The 20,650-nt window shown below is 21.6% G+C and overlaps 1 protein-coding gene across 5 annotated transcripts in view; it reads right to left on the bottom strand.

The window, feature by feature from the left end:
* The window catches only part of LOC129607728 (oxysterol-binding protein 1), a 92,956-nt gene extending 72,547 nt beyond the window's left edge, over positions 1-20,409 (bottom strand). The window contains exons 1-3 of one of the 5 annotated variants that reach the window (XM_055518891.1): positions 20,037-20,409; positions 6,757-6,828; positions 2,090-2,134 (exon numbers count right to left, since the gene is read on the bottom strand). In XM_055518891.1, coding sequence (XP_055374866.1) covers positions 2,090-2,134; positions 6,757-6,828; positions 20,037-20,173 — 254 coding nt within the window. In that variant the 5' untranslated portion in view covers positions 20,174-20,409. The remainder of the gene's footprint in view (positions 1-2,089; positions 2,135-6,756; positions 6,829-20,036) is intronic. The other 4 variants (XM_055518892.1, XM_055518893.1, XM_055518894.1 and 1 more) reach the window with 4 other exon arrangements.
* Between the last annotated feature and the right edge of the window lie 241 nt (positions 20,410-20,650).

Genomic DNA, 20,650 nt, shown 5'->3' with positions numbered 1-20,650 from the left:
TACAAAATTGTACTTGAAATTCAAAAATTCTAATTAATTTACGCCTCTTTACAAAAATCTTTCAAGATAATTTCATTTATTTTGATAATTTCAAAATTTTCTATAAAATTTTCCATTACATATTAGATTACCATGTAATGACTAGTTCTTAAAACATACATAAAATTAAATCAAAGTAAAAATTAACTTGATATTTACGAAAAACAAAAATAAATTGAATTTAGGTTCCTTTTTCTTTAAATTAAATCAAATATGTTTCAAAAATTTATTAAATTCCGAAAATTTTTCATCTTTTCGAATTATAGGTATTTGTAAATATAAATCTATATGTTTATGTAGTTAAAAAATTAATATAGAGTTACTGAAATGTGTATTGCACGTATACATTACATAGATACACATAGAGAGACATACTTCTAAGGTATATAAACATTGGAATTCTTTAGAGTACCTTTGCTTACATATGGTTTTTTTACTTTAACAACTATAATAATTATAAAAATTATATTAAGTCAACTATGCATCGTATTTGAAATTTTATTTATATACTTAGTGACCTGGTGAAAATGTCAAGCCTCTCAGGAGGTGATTCGCTTGAGTTTTTTAGGAAAAAAAAAGTCGTATGTTTGGGGAACTCGGACATCTAGAAGTAGTTTTAATAACTTGGGAGTAGTAAACAAATTCTGTCTGACGAATATCCAATATAAATTTCAAGCGATTGAGCAAAGTTGTGTTCGAAAATTTTTTAATCAATTGATAGACGTTCTCAACAGTATGTCGATGATTGGTGTTAGACGTCCGTTTTCATGCAATAGCTGCTCAAATATAAAATTTTCAATTGAAAAACTAAAAATTTTTCAAAAGAACGCTAATTACCTCAAAAAAGTCCACCATTTTTTCCACCCATGACCTTCTTCAATTTTGCTACACATAACTTTCATGGCACGCGTGTCCCAGGAAAAGTGATAATTTATGTTATCCCACCCTTCACCCCATACGATTTTTTTCCTAAAAAAAACAACTTCCGAGAGCTTTAAAACTTCAACCGCACCAACCTGTACATATACAAAGTTTATTAAATGGTTCTAATATGAAATAATAAAACCAAGTAGCTGTGTATACTCGAAAACAAATTTATTTACATTTTTTTCATGAATTGTTAATGAAAATTTTTCTCTTTTACATACACATAAAATTGAATTTGCTAAATTGTAATATTAAAAGGGAAATTATAATTGTATATGTAAGTAAGTATTTTAATTTAATTTGTTAAGAGGGAATATAAGTACAAACGCATATGTACATACTTTTATGAAAGTATGTATTTTATGTATATAGGTTTACATAATATTTATATAAAAATATTGATTTTTATTTTCAGATTATATCCGAGGATTAGGTCATTCTTTAGTAATAAAACTATTTTTGTATATTTGTATTTGTATTTTATTATTTTGTTTTTTGCTATTCTTAATCTATTTCATATAAGAAAATTAAATAATAGGATTTTAAAGCTGTACGACTATATTTGAGTTCTAAAAAAATTAAATTTGATTTGTTAAAAATTATTCAAGAAAATCGGAAACTTTTTCAAAAAAAAAAAAAATGTAACACATAATTTACAAATGTAATAAAATTGCATACTTTAAGGCAATTATTTACTGAAATTTAGATTGAGCGCAAATTTAAAGGCTAAATTGCGAGCAGAACAAAAAATCATTCTTTTTTATCAATTCAGCCTTCATAATTGTCATTTTTTCTCTAAAATGCTAATTTCAATGTTAGCGACACTCTTTAACTCTTTCGGTAATTCAGAACGTATTTATTAAATCAGATAATTAGAAAAACCAAATTTATTTATATTTTTTACGATAATAATCAAATATTAAGGATCAAAACCAATTTAGCAAATATGTGAAAAAAACACAAAAAAATAATTTTATAAAAATGCGCTTTATCACACATTTTTGTACATTCTAGCGAATTACTAATAAAACACAACTATAGCTATAACACAATTCACTCGGAAATCTAAAAACACAAAACTAAGCGAAAATAAAAATAAAAGTATTTCTTTTATTTTACTGACATTAAATTTTTTACGCAAAAACATAATCGGCGGCATTTCCATGCACTATAAGATAAAAAAAATCCAACAGAATTTGAGAGAAAAAAAAGAAAAGCAATTTATTAGTTGATTTACCTTTGACAGAAAAAAAAAAATTATTAAAAAAACTTTTATTTTCTCTTAAAATATTTTCAATTACAACTCATTTACATAATTTACACATTATTTATTTTTAAATTTTTAAACAGAACCACTACACAGCTATTGTTTAAAATCAATAGTACTATTATATACATAGAGCGAATTCTCAAAGAAATGCGGCGAATTAAAATGTGATATGACATAAGTAAGCGAAATCGCCAGAAGTATAAAAAATTTCTTTTTACATAGGTAATTTCAAAACATACTCCCGATACTATACAATGTTGTCATTAACTAAAATGTTAGCGAATTCGCCAGCTTGATAAGTTAGCGATTTTATCATATACATATGTATAATAACTAATAATACATATTATAATCGCCATAATTAAGATTTGCAGATAAAAATTTTATAAAAATTAAGTTTTGATACTAATTTCATATTCAAACAAAAATTTCAAATGTTTCCGCCCTCAGATGTGCGATTTTTATTTTTTCACATATACGCATCTGTACATATACAATGTTAAAAGTTTATTTTATCTTACAACCTATTAATTTCTGCAACATCAAACTTAAAAAACCAAATTTTTGTGAAAATAACCCAAATATAAGATTTTAAATTAAATCTCTACGTGTACGAAATAAAATCTACGTAATAAATAAAATTTAATAAAGTCTCTACTCATAATGAGAACTTAAAAGAAAGAAAAAATTAAAATTAAATCATCATGCAAATTTATTAAAAATAATTTCCTTTTTTGGCAAATTTCCCAAAAATAAAATTCCCATAATAAATGATTAAGAAAATATAATCATGGCAATTTTCTTTTCACTGATAATTGAAAAAAAATTATGTAAATGAGTCGCAAAATAATTTAATTTTTTGCAAAGAATCTAGAAAAGAAAAAGAAGAACTAAAGAAATTCAAAATTCCTTAAAAATTTAAATTCCGTTTATAATAGCTACTAAAAAATCATGACCAAAATTATGAATTCATTTATTGAGTATATTTTAAAATATCTGTAAACGACTAATATTTTCAATTTAAATAAGAAATTTTGTATATTTTTAATATTTTGTTTATTTTTACATAATTGCATTTTATTGAATCCTATACTATTCTTATAATTACTTTAATTTTACAGAAATTTAGGAAAATTTTATAATTTTTTATTTGCCATCAATTACATCATTCTTGGAGAATTAGTACTCATATTTCAGAGATTGGAGGATAAATACTCATATATTAGAGTTATACAAATTATTTGGCAAATCACCAAAAAATACCAAAAATCAAGAACAAAATATTAAAGAAAAATTGGCCGTTTACAGAAATTTTAGTTTTTTTGTTAAATTGCATTAAATTAAAGTATAAAACTTATAGAAATTAAATTTTATTTTCAACTTTGTTGCAACGTTATCCTTAATTACATATATGACTAAATTTTGTTATTATAATTAAATATTTGAAAAAATATTTTTAGTTATTTGTATATATACATAGTATACATAAAAAATTATGTTTATTATAAAAGAAATATTTTGCTACTCATACAATTTAGTGGATTTGTTTAATTATTCTTAAATATACTTAAAAAGTTCGAATTGTAAAATTGGCTATAACTACATAGTTACGTGCAAAATAATTTTGTTTATTCTATTTTGCAAAATTATAGAATATTGTAAAAGAACTAGTCTAAATAACTTAAAATGTAAAAAACTAAAGAAAATCAAGTAATTTCTTTTACTAAGTAATAACGAGTACATATTTAAGTAATTACTTAATATTCACAGCGAATATATTTGTTTAATTACGCATTTTTTGATTATTTTGTGCTAAACCTATACAATGTACAAAAATTTATAAGTAAAGAAAAATTAAAAAGTAATCAAAACTTTAATTACAAATGTACTTGTTTTTATTTCAGCTCCGAATACAAGTAACGTATTATATATTTCCTCACTAAAATTTTAAAAAATATATCACCAATTTGTATCACAGTTCATATCACAAAAAAAAAACCTGTTTCATATTAAATGTTTGAATAAGTATTAAAAAAATATACTGCAATGAAATTATTTTTGCAAGAACATTAACGAGAATATGAGTGTCAGACACACTGCTGGCAACTGGAAATCTAAATATTTTTAGCTCACTAATTTGCATTTGATATTAAAAAACTCAAAGAGTCATCAGACCCTTTTAAAACTTTTAATTTAAAATTCCGAAATTTTTTATCTACATTTAGACATTTATAATATTATAACGGTTTACGATAATTTTTAATAATTAGGTGAGGTGAGTTTTTTAATGTTTTTTTTATTCCAAAATTTTAATATTTTTTAATTTATGAAAAATATAAATATATATGTATATGTAAATAAGAATATTCTTTGGTTGTTTGTTGATTTTTAAGAATTTTTGTTTAAGTAAGTACTCGTATAAGTATATACAACTAGAAAAATTTAAATTAGCCTTCAAATTTTAAAAAATCAGATGAAAATATTTTTAAAATAAAATTTTTTAATATTTGAATTTATACTTACAAAAACATAATTTAACTCAACTCATATATCAAGTACAGAGTTAAGACATCTTAAATGACCAAAATTTTATTAGATGACTAACAAATTTAGTTACAAAAATTTTTAAAATAATTCTAATAACTCAAATAATTTAAAATAAAATTCCAATAGTTTAATCAACATGTTATTTCCGAAAAAAATTTAATAGTTATATATTTATCTATTTTATTTAATAAATTTATAAAATAATTAAAATTGTACTCAAATCCATTTGAATTCATTTCAAGCACAATTCATTTGAATATCAGCAAGAGTATGAGAGAAGACATTTTATTCTCTGTCTGTAACTCTTTGTAACAAAACCTATACATGCTTATGTAAAACCTACGTAAATATTTAACAATGATCAAAAATAACTTAAATAGCTTAAATTTATGAGAAATATTCAAAATAATCAGTTAATGCTTTAATATAAATAAGATTAAGGCATAAAAATTTTTCTAATTTCCTATCCAGATAAACTTTTTTAATATATAAGGTATTACCAAAAAAACACAATTTTTCATCATTAACTTCATTATTTTTAATAATTAATCTTGACAAAATTTGAAACCAAAAAAAATACTCTAATAAATTTGTTAAAATCCAAACAGAAATTTTTTTATCCCATTTTATGTCATCCTGAATTATTGCAAAAAGAAAAAACCCAACAGCAATAATTTCCTAAAAAAATTTTCTAAGAAATTGAAATCTTCCTTAAATAAATTTATTAGTCCCACTTTTAATTTAAGGGACAGAGAAAAAAATCCTAAATAAATAAAACCAAGAAAAAAAATTATATTTTTTCCTTTTTTATTTTGATTTTGCAAATTAAAAAAAAAAATTTCCATTATTTTTTAAAACAAATACAAAATGAAATTAACAAAGAATTGTTGAGGCTAAGAAAGTACACCTAAAAACTTCAGTCCGCCGTTGAAAATATTAAGCCTTAATTCTGAGTATAGAATCACTAAGTGATATATATCGTAAAAGTTTCAAAAACTTTATTATAGACACGAATCATTTGTTTGAATTGGGTTGTGTTTAGAATAATAATAAGTATCGCACTTTTTACGATAATTATCTTTATCGTTATACTCAGAATAAGCCCCATGATTTCGTTTAAATATTAACAATCTAATCGTGTATCCCACTATTTAATCTCGCGTTTTTATTCACTTTAAATCAGAATTCTCATTTTTCCTAATTGATATTTTCCCAATAGGATTTTTTCAACTGGATTTTTGTGAAAAAAATTATGATTAAATTTGTGTATTCCATTTACAAAGAACAAGATATTATGCAATACAAAAAAGTTCTCATACTCGAAGATTACATTGAACTAATGCTTAAGCGATATTCATCCCCTTTTTTCCCTCTTGACGAGTACAATAATAAGATACACGAATCAGGACTAAATTTTGATTTATATTTTTAAAAGTACTTGTAAAAAGGAATTTCGTTACTTTACAAATATTATTAATCACTCGTATTATGAAACAAAAATCGAAATTTTCAAAATTCAAGTTATATACAATATAATTGGGCTTAAAAAATAATTAAAATCGGAAATAACATGTTTTAAGAAAAGTAGTTACACAATTAGATAACAACATAAAATTGAGCACTTTAATATTTAGTAATCAATATAAGTAATCAAATCTACAAAAACAGCAAAATAAAAAGTAACAAATCCACTAAAAATCGTTATTTAAAATATTTAAAATTGCACCAAGAAAATTTAATTTATTTAAAAAAATTCGCCGCTGCATTAAAGTTTATTATTGGGTTAAAAAAAATCAAAAAAAAAGTACAAAACAAAAGTTAGAATAATTTTTCAATTTTTTGTTTGTTTTTTTTTTTTGTTTTTTTGTTAAGTTACAAAACAAAAGAAAGAGTAAGAAATATCAAAAACAATTTTGTTTGTTTGTTTTATTTTTAATATTTTTTTTAATTTTTTTTAGACAATATCTACTCACTCCTGTCTAGGGCCCTTCCTTCTTCTACGTATAGACAGTTTAACCGCGGTATTTCCGCTTCCATGTTCAGCTCTGTGCATAAAAAAAATTTATAATTGTAGAAAAAAAAAAACAAAAAATACACACAACCCCATTTATATAAGAATAAAATAAAATAATTTTTTTTGTTTTTCTTAAGAGAAGTAGGTGTTTTAGGTGGTGGAGAATTAAAGGAGAAAAAAAAAACCAAATAAATTAATAGAATAATTTTTGTTTTTTTCTCTTTTCCGAGATGAGTATAAAAAATGTGAAGTAATTATGAGTTTTTTTTTAGTTTCTTTAAAGATGGGCAAAAAAACAATATTAAAAATATTAAAAAAATTATTAGAATAAATAAAAGAAAATTTATTTGAAAATTTTAATTAACTAAAAAATTTGCTCAGAATTTATTCTCAAAAAAATTGAGAAAGTAAAGAGAAATTGAGATAAAATTAATAACAAAAAAAAAATTTTTGCGAAAAGGTGATTTTTATTTTGAAAGCAAATATATTTTTCTATTTACTTATTTGTTTGTAAAATTGTATTCTAAAAGTAGAGTGATAACTGATATGTGTAAATGAGTATGTAATGGAATCATTTTAAATGTGAAATAGTAGAATGAGTAATTTATGAGAAATAAAGTACATTATGTTGTATGCACTTAAAGAATAATTAATGAGATTATGAGTAATATCAAAATGCGATATTAAATGAGTAATAATCACTCATTATAAAATTAATAGTGAGTGAAATGCAATGAGAAAAACAAAAAGAAAAGTAAATTTTGGAAAATTAAGTAAAATTTCACCTACACTATGCATATAATAAAATATTTAATTTACATATTGTAAGCAGGTATACAATAAATTCGATAAATTTTTATTATTTTTCATACGAACACATACATATACATATATACGAACACAAACCATAGCCTTTGTTTTACCGGCATATTTTTTTGTTTAAGTAGTATACGATATTCATCGCTTTATTGTATAAATATATCTTTGCCTTAATAATAATGAAAAATTATTATCATATTGCCTTATAACAAATTATTCGCAAACTATTCACAGCAATTTCGAACTAAATTGCACACATATGTAAGTATAGGTTTACACATACTATAGAAGCGAATTTCAGGGCATAATGGTCTATATATAAATTTATATATATATATGTAAATTTAATATACATATGTATGTATTTACTTTGCATATATAATGTGCGCCTATATAATTTTGTTATACATATTATAGATTTTATATAAATTTTTTCATTGACTTTTGAATTTATGTTTTTTTCTTCTTGTTCTAGTGAATTTTCTTTTGAAACTATTATTGTTATACATTATGTAGATAAATATTAGTAAGTATACGCACGAATTTAATTATTAGTTCGTAATGTAACATTAATCATATATATGAAGAGAAACATTTTATTATTGTTATGAAAATATAAGTAATTAAATAATATATTGAGTACTTAATTGTTACTTAAATAAATTTTGGGTAAAAAAGTTTTATTAATTTTAATATTTTTTTAAAATATTAATAAAATAACACTTAATATGAAATTATTTATGAAAATACAATTAATTCATATATAATTAGTGAAGTTAAATAACAATACAATTACAAAGTATAGAGTAAAAAAAGTTTAAATTTTTTAAAGCATTGCCATATGCATGTAGTCAAAAAAATTTATTATAAATCTTTTTAATTTATTTAATTAATTACATTTTTTTAATTACTTATTTTATTATTTTTTAGTTAAAGCACGCATACAAAACCGATGTTTGTGAATGACTTAATATATGGATTAATTATTACGATGCGCAAATAAAGACATATTTCTGTCAAAATTGTACAAATTGATTGAGAAAACATAATTATATGACTTGATTGAGAAAACATAATCATACAAAAAAAACCGTCAGATGGCAGAAAGTTATTGCATACAATAAAAGAATGTTTGATAATGACTGATAAAGAAATTAAGAAAGGCAATTACAAATCACAACTTTTATTCTAACATTAAGCGTTAAATGCGATTTAAAATATAGAATTATAATATTAAAAATGTTTAATTGTATTAAATATACAATTATGTTATTTTAAATTTGCTTTTTCATGTTACAATTTCAACAAATACAACAAAATATATTAAACAATTTGAATTAAAACTTGAAAATATATTTATAGAACTTAAATAATGTTAAATTTTATTGTCAATCTTGAGTTCCATGTTGCAACAATACGGATTTTTAAACTCAACTCAGTTAAGATATAAATCTTTGATGTTGCTACATTTGAAGTTTTACGAGTATAATTTTGATTTATAAAACATGCCATATATTAAGATCTAAATTAGAACAGAATTTTTTAAAATCCTCATAAAAACCGTATTGTTAGAATATGGAGTCTCGGGAATTTTAGAAAATTATTAAAAAAATAAATTTAAGTATATATTTAAGTAGCCATTAAGTTTTTTTCATTAAATATTGATAATATTTTCAAAATTTTAGTTATTTAATAAACAAAACACGTTTGATTTTATAATATATGTATGAAGAATTATTAGAAAGAATAAAATTATTAAATATTTACTAATAATATACTTAATCCAAAAAAAAAAATTAATAAAAAATCCCTGAGAAAATTTTTTTATTAAATAACGACCTTCACATAACCTTAAACCTCATCAAACCATAAATCAATGTAAAAAAAATACTTTACTGTTAAAATGAGAAACTAAAATGAGGAAAAATAAAAAAATATAAAAATAAGTACAAAAAATAATAAAAGAGGAAATTTGGTTTTTATGATTTTTTCTTCTTTCTCATTTTTTTGTTTGATGATTTTTGTAATTACTGTAGGAATTACAAGGTCAAAAAAATTGTAATGTTACCGATTTTTTTTTATTATTATAAGAAAACAATAAGATTTATGAATTATAATAAAAATAAGTAAATAATTAATTTGCGAAACAGTTAAGTAAGTAGATAAAGTATGAATCGAATAAAAATTTATCGAATATTCATTGTATTTAAAAGCATTTTTTTGGAATATTTTCGTGAAATATGTATGTATGTTCTAGAATGCATGATAAATGAGCAAATGAGTGTAAAGATATAAGTATTGAAAAAGTTTAAAGCTTTTAAACCAGAAAGCGACGCTTTTCTTTTAAACGAATAAAATTGTCAAATTTAAAACATGAAAAAAAATACAAAACATAGAAAAAGCATTATAACAATATAATTTGTCCGTTACAGTTATTAATTTTGTCAATTGTAATTGTCAATCAGATTTGACATTGTCATACTGACATTTGTACATTTTAGCATAATATGTAATTAGTTAATTATCTAGTTAGTTATTTTGTGCTAAATGAAACTCTTTTTAATATTTATTTTGAGTTGTGTGTGTTTTTTTTATGAGTTTTCTTCGGTTTTTAATTTAATTCAAATAAAAAAATTATTAAATATTCATATACACATATACATATATATATGATCGCATTTAATTTTTTATATTTTTTTTTGTTGCAAGCTAAACTTAAAGTTTTTAAAAATTTATTCTTTTTTTGTATGTTTTAATATTTTAAATTTTAATTTTCGTTCCTTCATTTTATGTCTTTGTTTATTACAAATCCCATTAAATATAGGCACAGAGAGTGAATAAATATATATTTATATTTATATATATATATATATATTAAAGTAAGTAAATATATAAATATATATATATATATACTGAGTATTAACAATGTACAATAAAAATAAGTACATATTTTGATTTTTAAGATAAAAAATAAATGTTCAAATATAAATTTGAAATTATTAAAATCAAATAAGTAATCAAAAATAAAACAGAGTGTTTTAACTAATTTCATTTGGTTCATTGGTACTCTATAATATTTATTTTTCCTTTTGTTTAGGTACTACAAAATATATAACAAAATAATAATTAAGCAAATTCAAACTAACTAAAAAACTATTTAAAATAAGGCAATAATTTTTTGATTTTAGTAATTAAAATTTTAAGTTAAAAAAAGTAAAAAGAATTGAAAGAATAGATGATGAAAGCGAAATTATTAAAATTAAGTCAACACTTTTTTTGACACTTTTCATGTTTTGTAAAAATTTTAAATACACTTGGTAACACTTTACTTTTTCTATTATTTTTTCATGTTCTCATGTAAAGAATGCTTAAAACTGTAATTGAGATGGCACTTGTACTACTAATTACTTTTATTTAATTGAGTAATAATTTTCCTAGTAGATTACTAATTACTTTTAAATAAATAAATTATTAATATTTAAATTAATTTTTTAAATACTACTTTGGAGCTAGTTTTTATAGGGTATAACAGTTTTTAAGACAATTAGTTATTAAGAATCATAAAACTATATAAGTATTTTACTTTTTTTATTTTTGATCCGATTTTCCTTCATTTCCTCTGACTACAATTTAATCTGAATGCAAATTAAATATTTAAGATCCCGTTCGAAAACTTCAAAATAAAACTTGAACTTTAGTTTTATCGCGTTATTTATATGAAACGAAGACAAAAAACTAATACTTTAATATTATTACAATAAAATTAAGAATTTTCTTAAAAACAAATTCTAAAAATTAAAAAATATATATGTATACTTACTTACTTAATCATATATAGAGTTTTTTATAAAAATTTTTCAAAAAAAATTTTAAAATATCTATACAACTAAGTAATTAACTATTTACTAAATTTATTTTATTTATTTTTGCTACAGTGAAAACAACATATGCTAATAGTTTTCAAAAATCCAAAAAAAAAAAATAATGTGATTGCCAAATAAGTAATTTGTGACTTATAGTAATTATTTAAATTATTTAATTTTAAAATAGCATGCTAAAAATTTAAAATTAAGTATTCGTACATACACGAATACAACTTTCATTACACAGCTACTTAAATAGAATTATTTAAATAAATTCATGCATTCAAAATATTTTGAGAATAGATTTTCCTACGCGTATATACATACATAACTACCTAAATGACAAATTTAAAACAAGGATAATCGACGGATCAAACATGTTGCAACATGCTTCTAAGTTTATTTGTCGAAGTCCATTCGATATGACTTAAAAAATTATTCGAGTTAAGTACTTACTTGAGAAAAAATAAAATCAATGACAATCAGAACTCATATCAAAAAAATCAATGTATGTAAAAGTAATTAAATTGCCGTTCTTTCTAAAAATGATTACTTAAAAATACTCATTAAGAAATTCTTATAAAAAAAAAGTGAATAAGATTAATGAACTTCTTACATGCTAATATTAAAATTGAATAAAATTTACTAAAATTTGAATATTATTTTGATTCATTATTAATACTCGTATATTCAGTTTTTCAAGTACTCATTTTTATTTTTAAAAAAGTAATTACATATTTGCTTGTAATATTTTATTACTATTAAGTACATACTTAAATTACATCTGAAAATTTTATAATAAAGAAAATAGCCAAGATTTCTATTATGCAACAGATAAGGTTCGATTAAACTAACAAACTGAATTGCATTGCAATACAATTCAGATGTATTTATCTTAAATTTTAGGGTATTTAGAGTAATCACAGTACAAAGAAAAGGTTTTAATTATAGAAAATTTTCTACTTTCCAAAAATCGAATTTATAAGAACTGAAACTTGAAAGTCAAAACTTATATTTTTTGTATTCTTTTTACAATAATGAAAATAGCAACTTTTAATACATCAGTCGTTGTTCACTACCAAAAGGCAATCTAATATTCAAATAATAAAAATTAATAAAAAATATTTTTTAAAAATAGGAGTTAGGTTAATTAAATACATATGTATGTATGTATATAATATTATATTTTATATTCCTAAATCTCTTAAACCATATTTATTCTAGCCTTTATTTTCTTACTATACAAGAACTACTTACTTTTCAAAAGGCTATAAATTTATGTAACGAATATGTAAAAACAAAGGAATTAAAGAAAATAATAAAAGATTTTTTTTTTTGCTTTTTAAGGACATTGCCAATGTCACGAAATTTTCACGATATGTCGTCATATTGTTGTATTATACTTACTCTATTACTCATATTTTATTTAAATTTCTTTGAAAATAAATAGTACATCAGTGATTACTCAACTTTTCAAAAATTTACGGGCCATTCTCATTGCTATAGACTTGTTTTATTGATTCATGTGTCTGGTGCAGCAGCTCCGCGCAGCTCAATCCGTACACAATTTGTGCCACCACCCTGTGACATCTAGGCCGTCATTGAGCACAATATTATACGTGGCCGTACCATAATTTAACATTTTTTGTGAACCAAAAGTTTTTATTAAACATTTTGAAAGGATCAATCCGATTATTTTCCCATTAAACAATAAATCTAATGTATATAAAGGCCCGCAAAATTCTTAATTGTTTTTGAATTTATTTTATTGAAATTCATTTTAACAAGGACTTTTTTCTTTTTTGTATTTTCTTTTATTTAAGTAAAACTTGCTATTAAGTATGCTTTAGTCACACTTATATATGTAGGTAGTTTTATGCCTTGTAATTGATTTTAACTTGGCTTGAAAAAATTTTACCACGAATCGGGTCAAGGAATATAAAATAATCAATTTTACTAAATTGTAAATGAAACTTACAATATATGTACATACATGCAAGTATATACATACATATATACATTTATATTTACATATTTAATGCAGAGTCGAAAACACAACAAACATACATAAAAACGAAAGAAAAACATAGAAGCAAAAATTTAAACCCTCAATATAAAATAAAGGACATGGTAAGGAAAAAATTAATTCAAATAATGAAAATGAAAAAAGAAATGTACAGGAAAACTGAATCCAAAAATTTACAATTAAATTGTTAATATTTTTTTTTTAGACTTATTCATAAATTTTAAGAACAACAAACACAAATAATACTCGGATGGTCGACTTCCAAAACTAATTGGGAAGAATAAATTAAAAGAGAAAATCCATGTTAATCATATCAGAAACAACAGTCTTGAAATCTTAGAAATATGACTAAGTTCTTGGCAATAAGTCAAGAATGAAAATTAAGCTACAGGTTCTGAAATCTAGAGTCCCCCTAGAAGACTCTAAAAACTGAGATTTTCAAAATTGAAAATTTTCAACTTGACATTCCTACTTCAATTGATTATTGTCATAAAAAAATATGAGAAAAACACTTTCCATACTTAAGAACATACTTTAACAAAGATTAGTCTACACATATCTACAAAAATATAAAATAGACTCTTATACAAACTATAAATAATTAATTCACAACAAATTTTCTTTATAGATCAGGTCAAAAGAAATATTAATTACATTGTTTTCATACTTAAGTATTGCTTTAATTTCAAAATTCCAAAAACATTAAACATAGGAGAATAAAAATTATTTCTTATCACAAAATGTCGGAATATAAAAAAATTTTAATGACTAATTTTAAGAGTATTTGAAATCATAGTTTATTGTTTTGATGATTTTCTATAATAAAAAAAAAATAAATAAGTAAATAAAAGCAAAAGATTCATTAAAAATTCTATACCAGACTCTTTTCAAACTCTCGTGACACAAAAATCAAAACGATAAGAAAAAATAATTGATAATTTTTTAAAAATTATTAAAAGAAATTACGTAATTATATTTTTTGTTTTGTTTTTCTATTTTCTTATTATATTTTTCACCCCTTAAAATCACACACATTTAAAAAATATAAATTTTTAAAACAAAATAAAAAAATTGTGAAAATCTGGAATTTTTATTCATGCTACTTTATCATAGATAATAAATATAAGTGTATAACAAATCCAAAGTGTATAACTATTTTAACGGTATAACACTTTGGATTATAACGAATAAGAACCGGAAATATACGAGTCTATATATGACGTTTTCTTTTTTAGCTCAGAAAATTAATCTGATCCGATACAGAATTGTCAGATAACGTTTCATTATTTTCTTTTGAAAATCGTACTACCAACGACTTCTGACTTGAAAGAGTTTAGGGTATAATGTATTTATTAATTCGCATTTAAGAATTTTACTCTTAATCCATTTCATTTATGTGTCTTTCACAAAAATTATTCAGAAATATACCTACCCGAATTTAAAAAAAAATTCATAATAAAATTTTAAATATAAAATAGTTTAAAAATTTCCCGATAGATTTCAAATCGCAATCAATTCTATGAAAATTGACTTCCTTTGAATTGATTGCGATTTTTAGCAATAATAAAAATTACATGTTGGAACAAAAAAATTCCCTTAATTTTTTTCACTTGGAAAAGCTCCAAAAAGTTTACACTTTGATAAGCATTTATGACTGCCGTTGTCTGGCTTGCTAAAAATACAAACACACCACATATTGTACATACATTTATAAATACATATACTTATATATATATATGTATACATTTATAATTATATGAACTTTTAATTTAGATTACGATAAAAAATAATGCTGAAAGAAAAGTTAATATGAGTAACAATGATACTTAATTATAATTATAATTTTTTTTTAGTCAGTATTGGTAAATTTTGTTAGTAAGAATTAAGAAATCGCTCAAATATGAAATCAAGTAGGAGTAAGTAGGTAACGAATACTAAAAAAAATTTATTTTAGTACAAGGGAAAATTTAAATTTAGATTAAAAAAATAAAATAATCGAAGAAGAAACAAAAAAGAGTTAAAAATTAATAAAGCAAAAACAAAATAAAACAAAAAGCAGACTAAAAATATAACAACAATATTTTTTTTTACTCAAATCTCCATGAATTATTTTTAGTTTTTCTACCAACAGAAACGTACTTAATCATTATAAATTCATGTCATGAATTTTAAATAAAAAATTAAAGTAAACAAAAATTTCATAACTATTAAACAACATGTTTTGTTCATTGCTTTCAATGATGGATAAACCATAGAATACAGTAAAACCGGTTTCTAATAAAGTTATAAAAATAATATTGAAAACAATTATAAAAACAATATGTACTAAATATGTTAACTATAAGAGAACAAATAAATTGCAATGTTAATTTGTATAATTGAAAATTTTTTTATTTAAAGTGATATTCCGTTGCTCACCGAATAATAAATGATATGGGATGGGTTCATATTCTAAAATCGTTTTGTATCATTTTAAAATTGACCGTCAAAAAACTTATCAATTGACATTCATCACAACTTCAAAATTTCTATAATTTGAAAGATGCTACCATTCAAATTGTGCAACAATCATTTCGAAATAAATTTTACGTTTAAACTACAAAATAAAAACCCTAAAATGAATGTAACATTAACACAATAACGATATAGAAACAATAATTATAAAATCATTAAAATCATTTTAAAATGTTGCCAACATTCACAAAAATCCACTGTCAATTTTTCTTCCTTGGCGATACTAAATGTCGAATCTCCATCAACTCAATCAACTTGCATAATATAAAAGCAAGCTGAATGCAAAGGAGATGTAGGTTGTATTTATCGAACAGACCAAATATTTTCTTGTAAGCCATAGACATATTGATTTAACCTTTTAATATCCCACAATTAGCAACATTAAATTTCACCATGTGGAATTTCAAGGCACATAATATGTATGTATGTTTTTGTTTTTCATAACTTCATTATACTGTAGTATAATTAAGAAAAAAAACGCCCCTTAAATTTTATGTTTTTCAACTTGCACTTTATGCATAATTAATTTCTTGTTTTACTTTTTAATATCAAAAGTTAAGTAACATTTTATAATAAGTAGAACTACTTAAACGTAATATCATTTTGACATAGGAGCTTCAAATAAGGGAAGTGAAAATAAAACTGTTGAATTGTTAAAAAAAAAGAAATGAAACTGCAATTAAAGTAACAAAATAATTTGTTAATTATGCAAATTAAAAAAAAAAATATTAAAAATATTTGATTGAAATGTGTGTGTGTGTGAAATGTTCAGAATTTTCTAAAAAATATTAAATGTTTTTACAATTTAATTACTTTTATATTTTCTTATCTTAATTAATGATTTCTTATAAAATTACTTATTATACAAATTTGATTATTAAATCTTAAATAGTTTAGTGAATTTTGCATATTTTATAATTGTAAGTATATTATGTGATAGGTAAGAATGCAATAAGTGAATTTGAAAGCGACGAATTTAATCAGCATTTTTTGTTATACTTATTTCAGAAAGCTACATAACTTAGTTGCATACGCTTTATAGGATTTTGACTAGTTAGGCGGAAGATGTATTCAAAATTTTATATTTATATTTTGACAGCTTAGGCGAAAGATGTAAGTAATTACTGATCATTATTCTAATTTTATACATAAATATATGAATGTAATTCAAATTATGATCCCTTACATACATAAAGTAATCAGATACAAAATGCATAAGTTACTTATCAATTAATAAAGAAATTAAGTACAAAAGCGAATAAGCGGGGACTTCATTTGTACTCTTATTCTTATATTGTATTCGTAGTACATACAAAACAATGCTATAGAATTTACAAATTTCTCAATAGAATTTTAAATTAAAGAAAAATTTCATATTGTCTAAAATTAATAAAACTTTAAAGTAACTATTATTACTGAATTTACTAATTAAGTACTTATTATACAAAAAATACCCTATTGGCCTATAAGATCACAAAATACTATAAATTGTATAGAAATATGATAAAATAATTATACTTTTGTTAAATTTATATCAATAATTACTTAGGAAATTTATTCAATTCTTAATACTTATTATACTTAACTCATATATTTTTTCCTAATTATTTATTAAAGGCGAGACTTAAGTAGGATTTTTAACCGTATTGTGAATTATGTGAACAAGCGTGTAATTTTTTTAATTTATAGTATATATATATATATATATATATATATAAGTGTAGTACATTTGAATAGTTACAAACTTTTTTGATATCTATAAGTAAGTAAGTAGTTAAGCATAATTCTGTGTAATAAATTTTAAATAAATAAGTAATTGCAAATTATAAATTGAATAAAATAAGTTTTAATTAAAGATTTGGTTTTTAAACAAGATACAAAGCATTGATATTTTTACTTATGTAAATATATAAATATATATAATATGTATATATAATTATATAGATAAGTAAATATAATTAAATATTATTGATAAGATAAAAAATTAATAATTTTAAACAACCATTTTATAATCACGTTTTTTTTTCAATATAAATTTTATGTTTGATTTTAATAAATTAATATTACTAAGTGATACCTGGTTATATTTATCGCAAAAGATGAATTGGTTTGTGTTTACAATAACAATCATTCCCACTTAGTAATTCGATACTCAGAGTAAATCCTATTAATTATGATTGCCTAAAATACAAGCTAAGAGAAACATTATATTTCATTTTTTAAGACATAACTACAACTTAAGTTAGAGGTATGTCCGATCTCCTATTTTAACAACCTATTCATATAATTATTAATATATCATATTAATATATTATAATTGCGCTTCTATAAACAAGCCAATTTCCTACTAGTACCTGCTAACTATATATAAAATTGATAATCAATAATTAAATATTGTCTTTTCCGTTGATGATAAGAAAATTACTTTATTTTTAATTAAATCTATATTAAATATCATTTAAAGAATTTCAATGAATCGATCATTTAATATTTTAAAATTTTCTTTATGAATTTCATTCTTATCATTTTGATTATATCTGACTTGTAAAGAATGCTAAAATTTTAGATTATTTTAGGAATGTAAAAATTGTCATTCTGATTAAATTAGGTACGTAGCCATAAATCAAATTAGAATAATTTCAAAAAATAGTAACGAAATTACAAAACTCATTCCAAATAAGTAAGTTGTAAAAAAGTACGGTAATTTGCCATGATTAAAGTCATTTATTCATTTAATTATGTCAAATGATTTTTTAATCCTATTACTAATCAAGCATATTTCTTATTCCTGAAATTAATAACAATCTATATTATCATAAATTCTTAATTATTTTAGAATGTAAATGTAATTCCTACATATCTAAGCAATTTATATTATTTTGTTTCGATATTTTCATACCAAAAATTTCGTTTTATCTTATCAATTTTTTGCATTTTTTTTTATTTTATAATTAAAAAACGTAAAAAATATTATTAAGAAATAAATTAATTTACTAAGCAAAAAAATAATGGCAAGTTAAATTAAAAATTTTAAATGATTAATAATTTACAAAATAATTAATAAAATAAAAAATGTATCTTCTCTCTCTCTCTCTCTCTCTCTCTTGTGCTTATTATAGGGAAATGTAAAAAATATTTTATTTAAATAAAAAACCCTATAATTTTTAAAAATTTATTATTTAATATCGTATATATATGCATATATATATAATTTATACAAGTATACACTAATCAAACAACAAACAAATATTATTAAGTATGCATTAGAGCTCTGGCAGACATGAAGTTTTTAGTCTTGCAACTGTTTGATTGCTTAATTGTATTCCATAGATTTATACTCAAGTGCGCACGTATTCAAAAGTATCATTACATGCAATTAAGCAACGAAAAAGTTTGTAATTTTTTACGGTTTAGTGTGCACAAACTGTAAATGCAAAACTAAGAATTGCATATCTGTCAAAGTCCTATTTTAAAAATGTACTGAAAGCCAAAAACAAAAAAATATATCTTTAACCAACAAAATAAAAAAAATTTAAATGAAAAATTAAAATTATATTTTGTTAAATAAAACAGAAATGAACGTTTAACAAAAAAAATTAAATAACAATACTCTAATGAATGATTTCTAAAATTTAGAATATTTGTTAGGCTCTTAAGAAAATAGTAACTATGAAAAATTATTAATTTAAACGTAAGTAATCGATTTTAGTTATAAAGGGGGTTTTTCTTTTTAAAAATATTCTTATTACTAAATTACATATTTATATTTATATGATAATATTTAAGTACATAATGTAAATTATATTCGACTGATTAACTATTATATTATACTCAACAAAATATTTAATTTAAATATATGAATCAAAAAATAAAAATACTAGATAACAAACAAACCACATTACTAAATTAATATTAAATATTTATAGGTAGATAAATACTACCTAGGGGTATAGGTTAGGAATATTTTCATAAATTAAAAAAAAATATATAATTATATTAAATAAAATTTTAACTTACCTATAATAAGATAATACTCCATTTGATAAAACAAACCAGCGACGTTGATATCCTTTTAAATAATTTGTCCATTTTAATAGCCAGCCTTTCATTTCAACTTCTGTTGAGACTGGAAGTGTTTTTGCTGTTTCAGCCATTTGAATTTAATTCTATTCTATTATTATTTTAATTTTTAATTTTTTAATATTACTAGATTATATAGATAGATTAATTTTTTTTTAGAACTCTTTTTTGATTTAATGAATAAAGCATAGGGTAAACTTCTATACTTCTTTAGTTATTTTTAATAAATTAGTTTGATTTAGTAATAAAGGTTATAAATTTTACAATTTTTTTTATTAATTATTAAATTATTTGTTTGATTTTTTTAAATTTTTATAAAAAGATTATTTATTTTTGTTTTTTTTTTTTTATACTTAGCAAGTGCAGATATTTTAATTATACATATGTATTGTATATAAGTATGAAAAGCTATATTTAAACAAAAATTTATCTATTATAACAAAATGGTAAGTATTAGGAAAGCATATGTAGGTAAGTATATAATTATATTTGTAAGGTAAATTTCCAGTAACAAATTACAATATTGCGGTTTTTTGTTTTTTAAAATTATG

The sequence above is a fragment of the Condylostylus longicornis genome, unplaced genomic scaffold, assembly GCF_029603195.1.
Source record: "Condylostylus longicornis isolate FDR11 unplaced genomic scaffold, ASM2960319v2 ptg000028l, whole genome shotgun sequence".
Taxonomy (NCBI): Eukaryota; Metazoa; Arthropoda; class Insecta; order Diptera; family Dolichopodidae; genus Condylostylus; species Condylostylus longicornis.
Note: the sequence above shows the minus strand (reverse complement) of the source record. Positions and strands in the feature narration are given on the sequence as shown.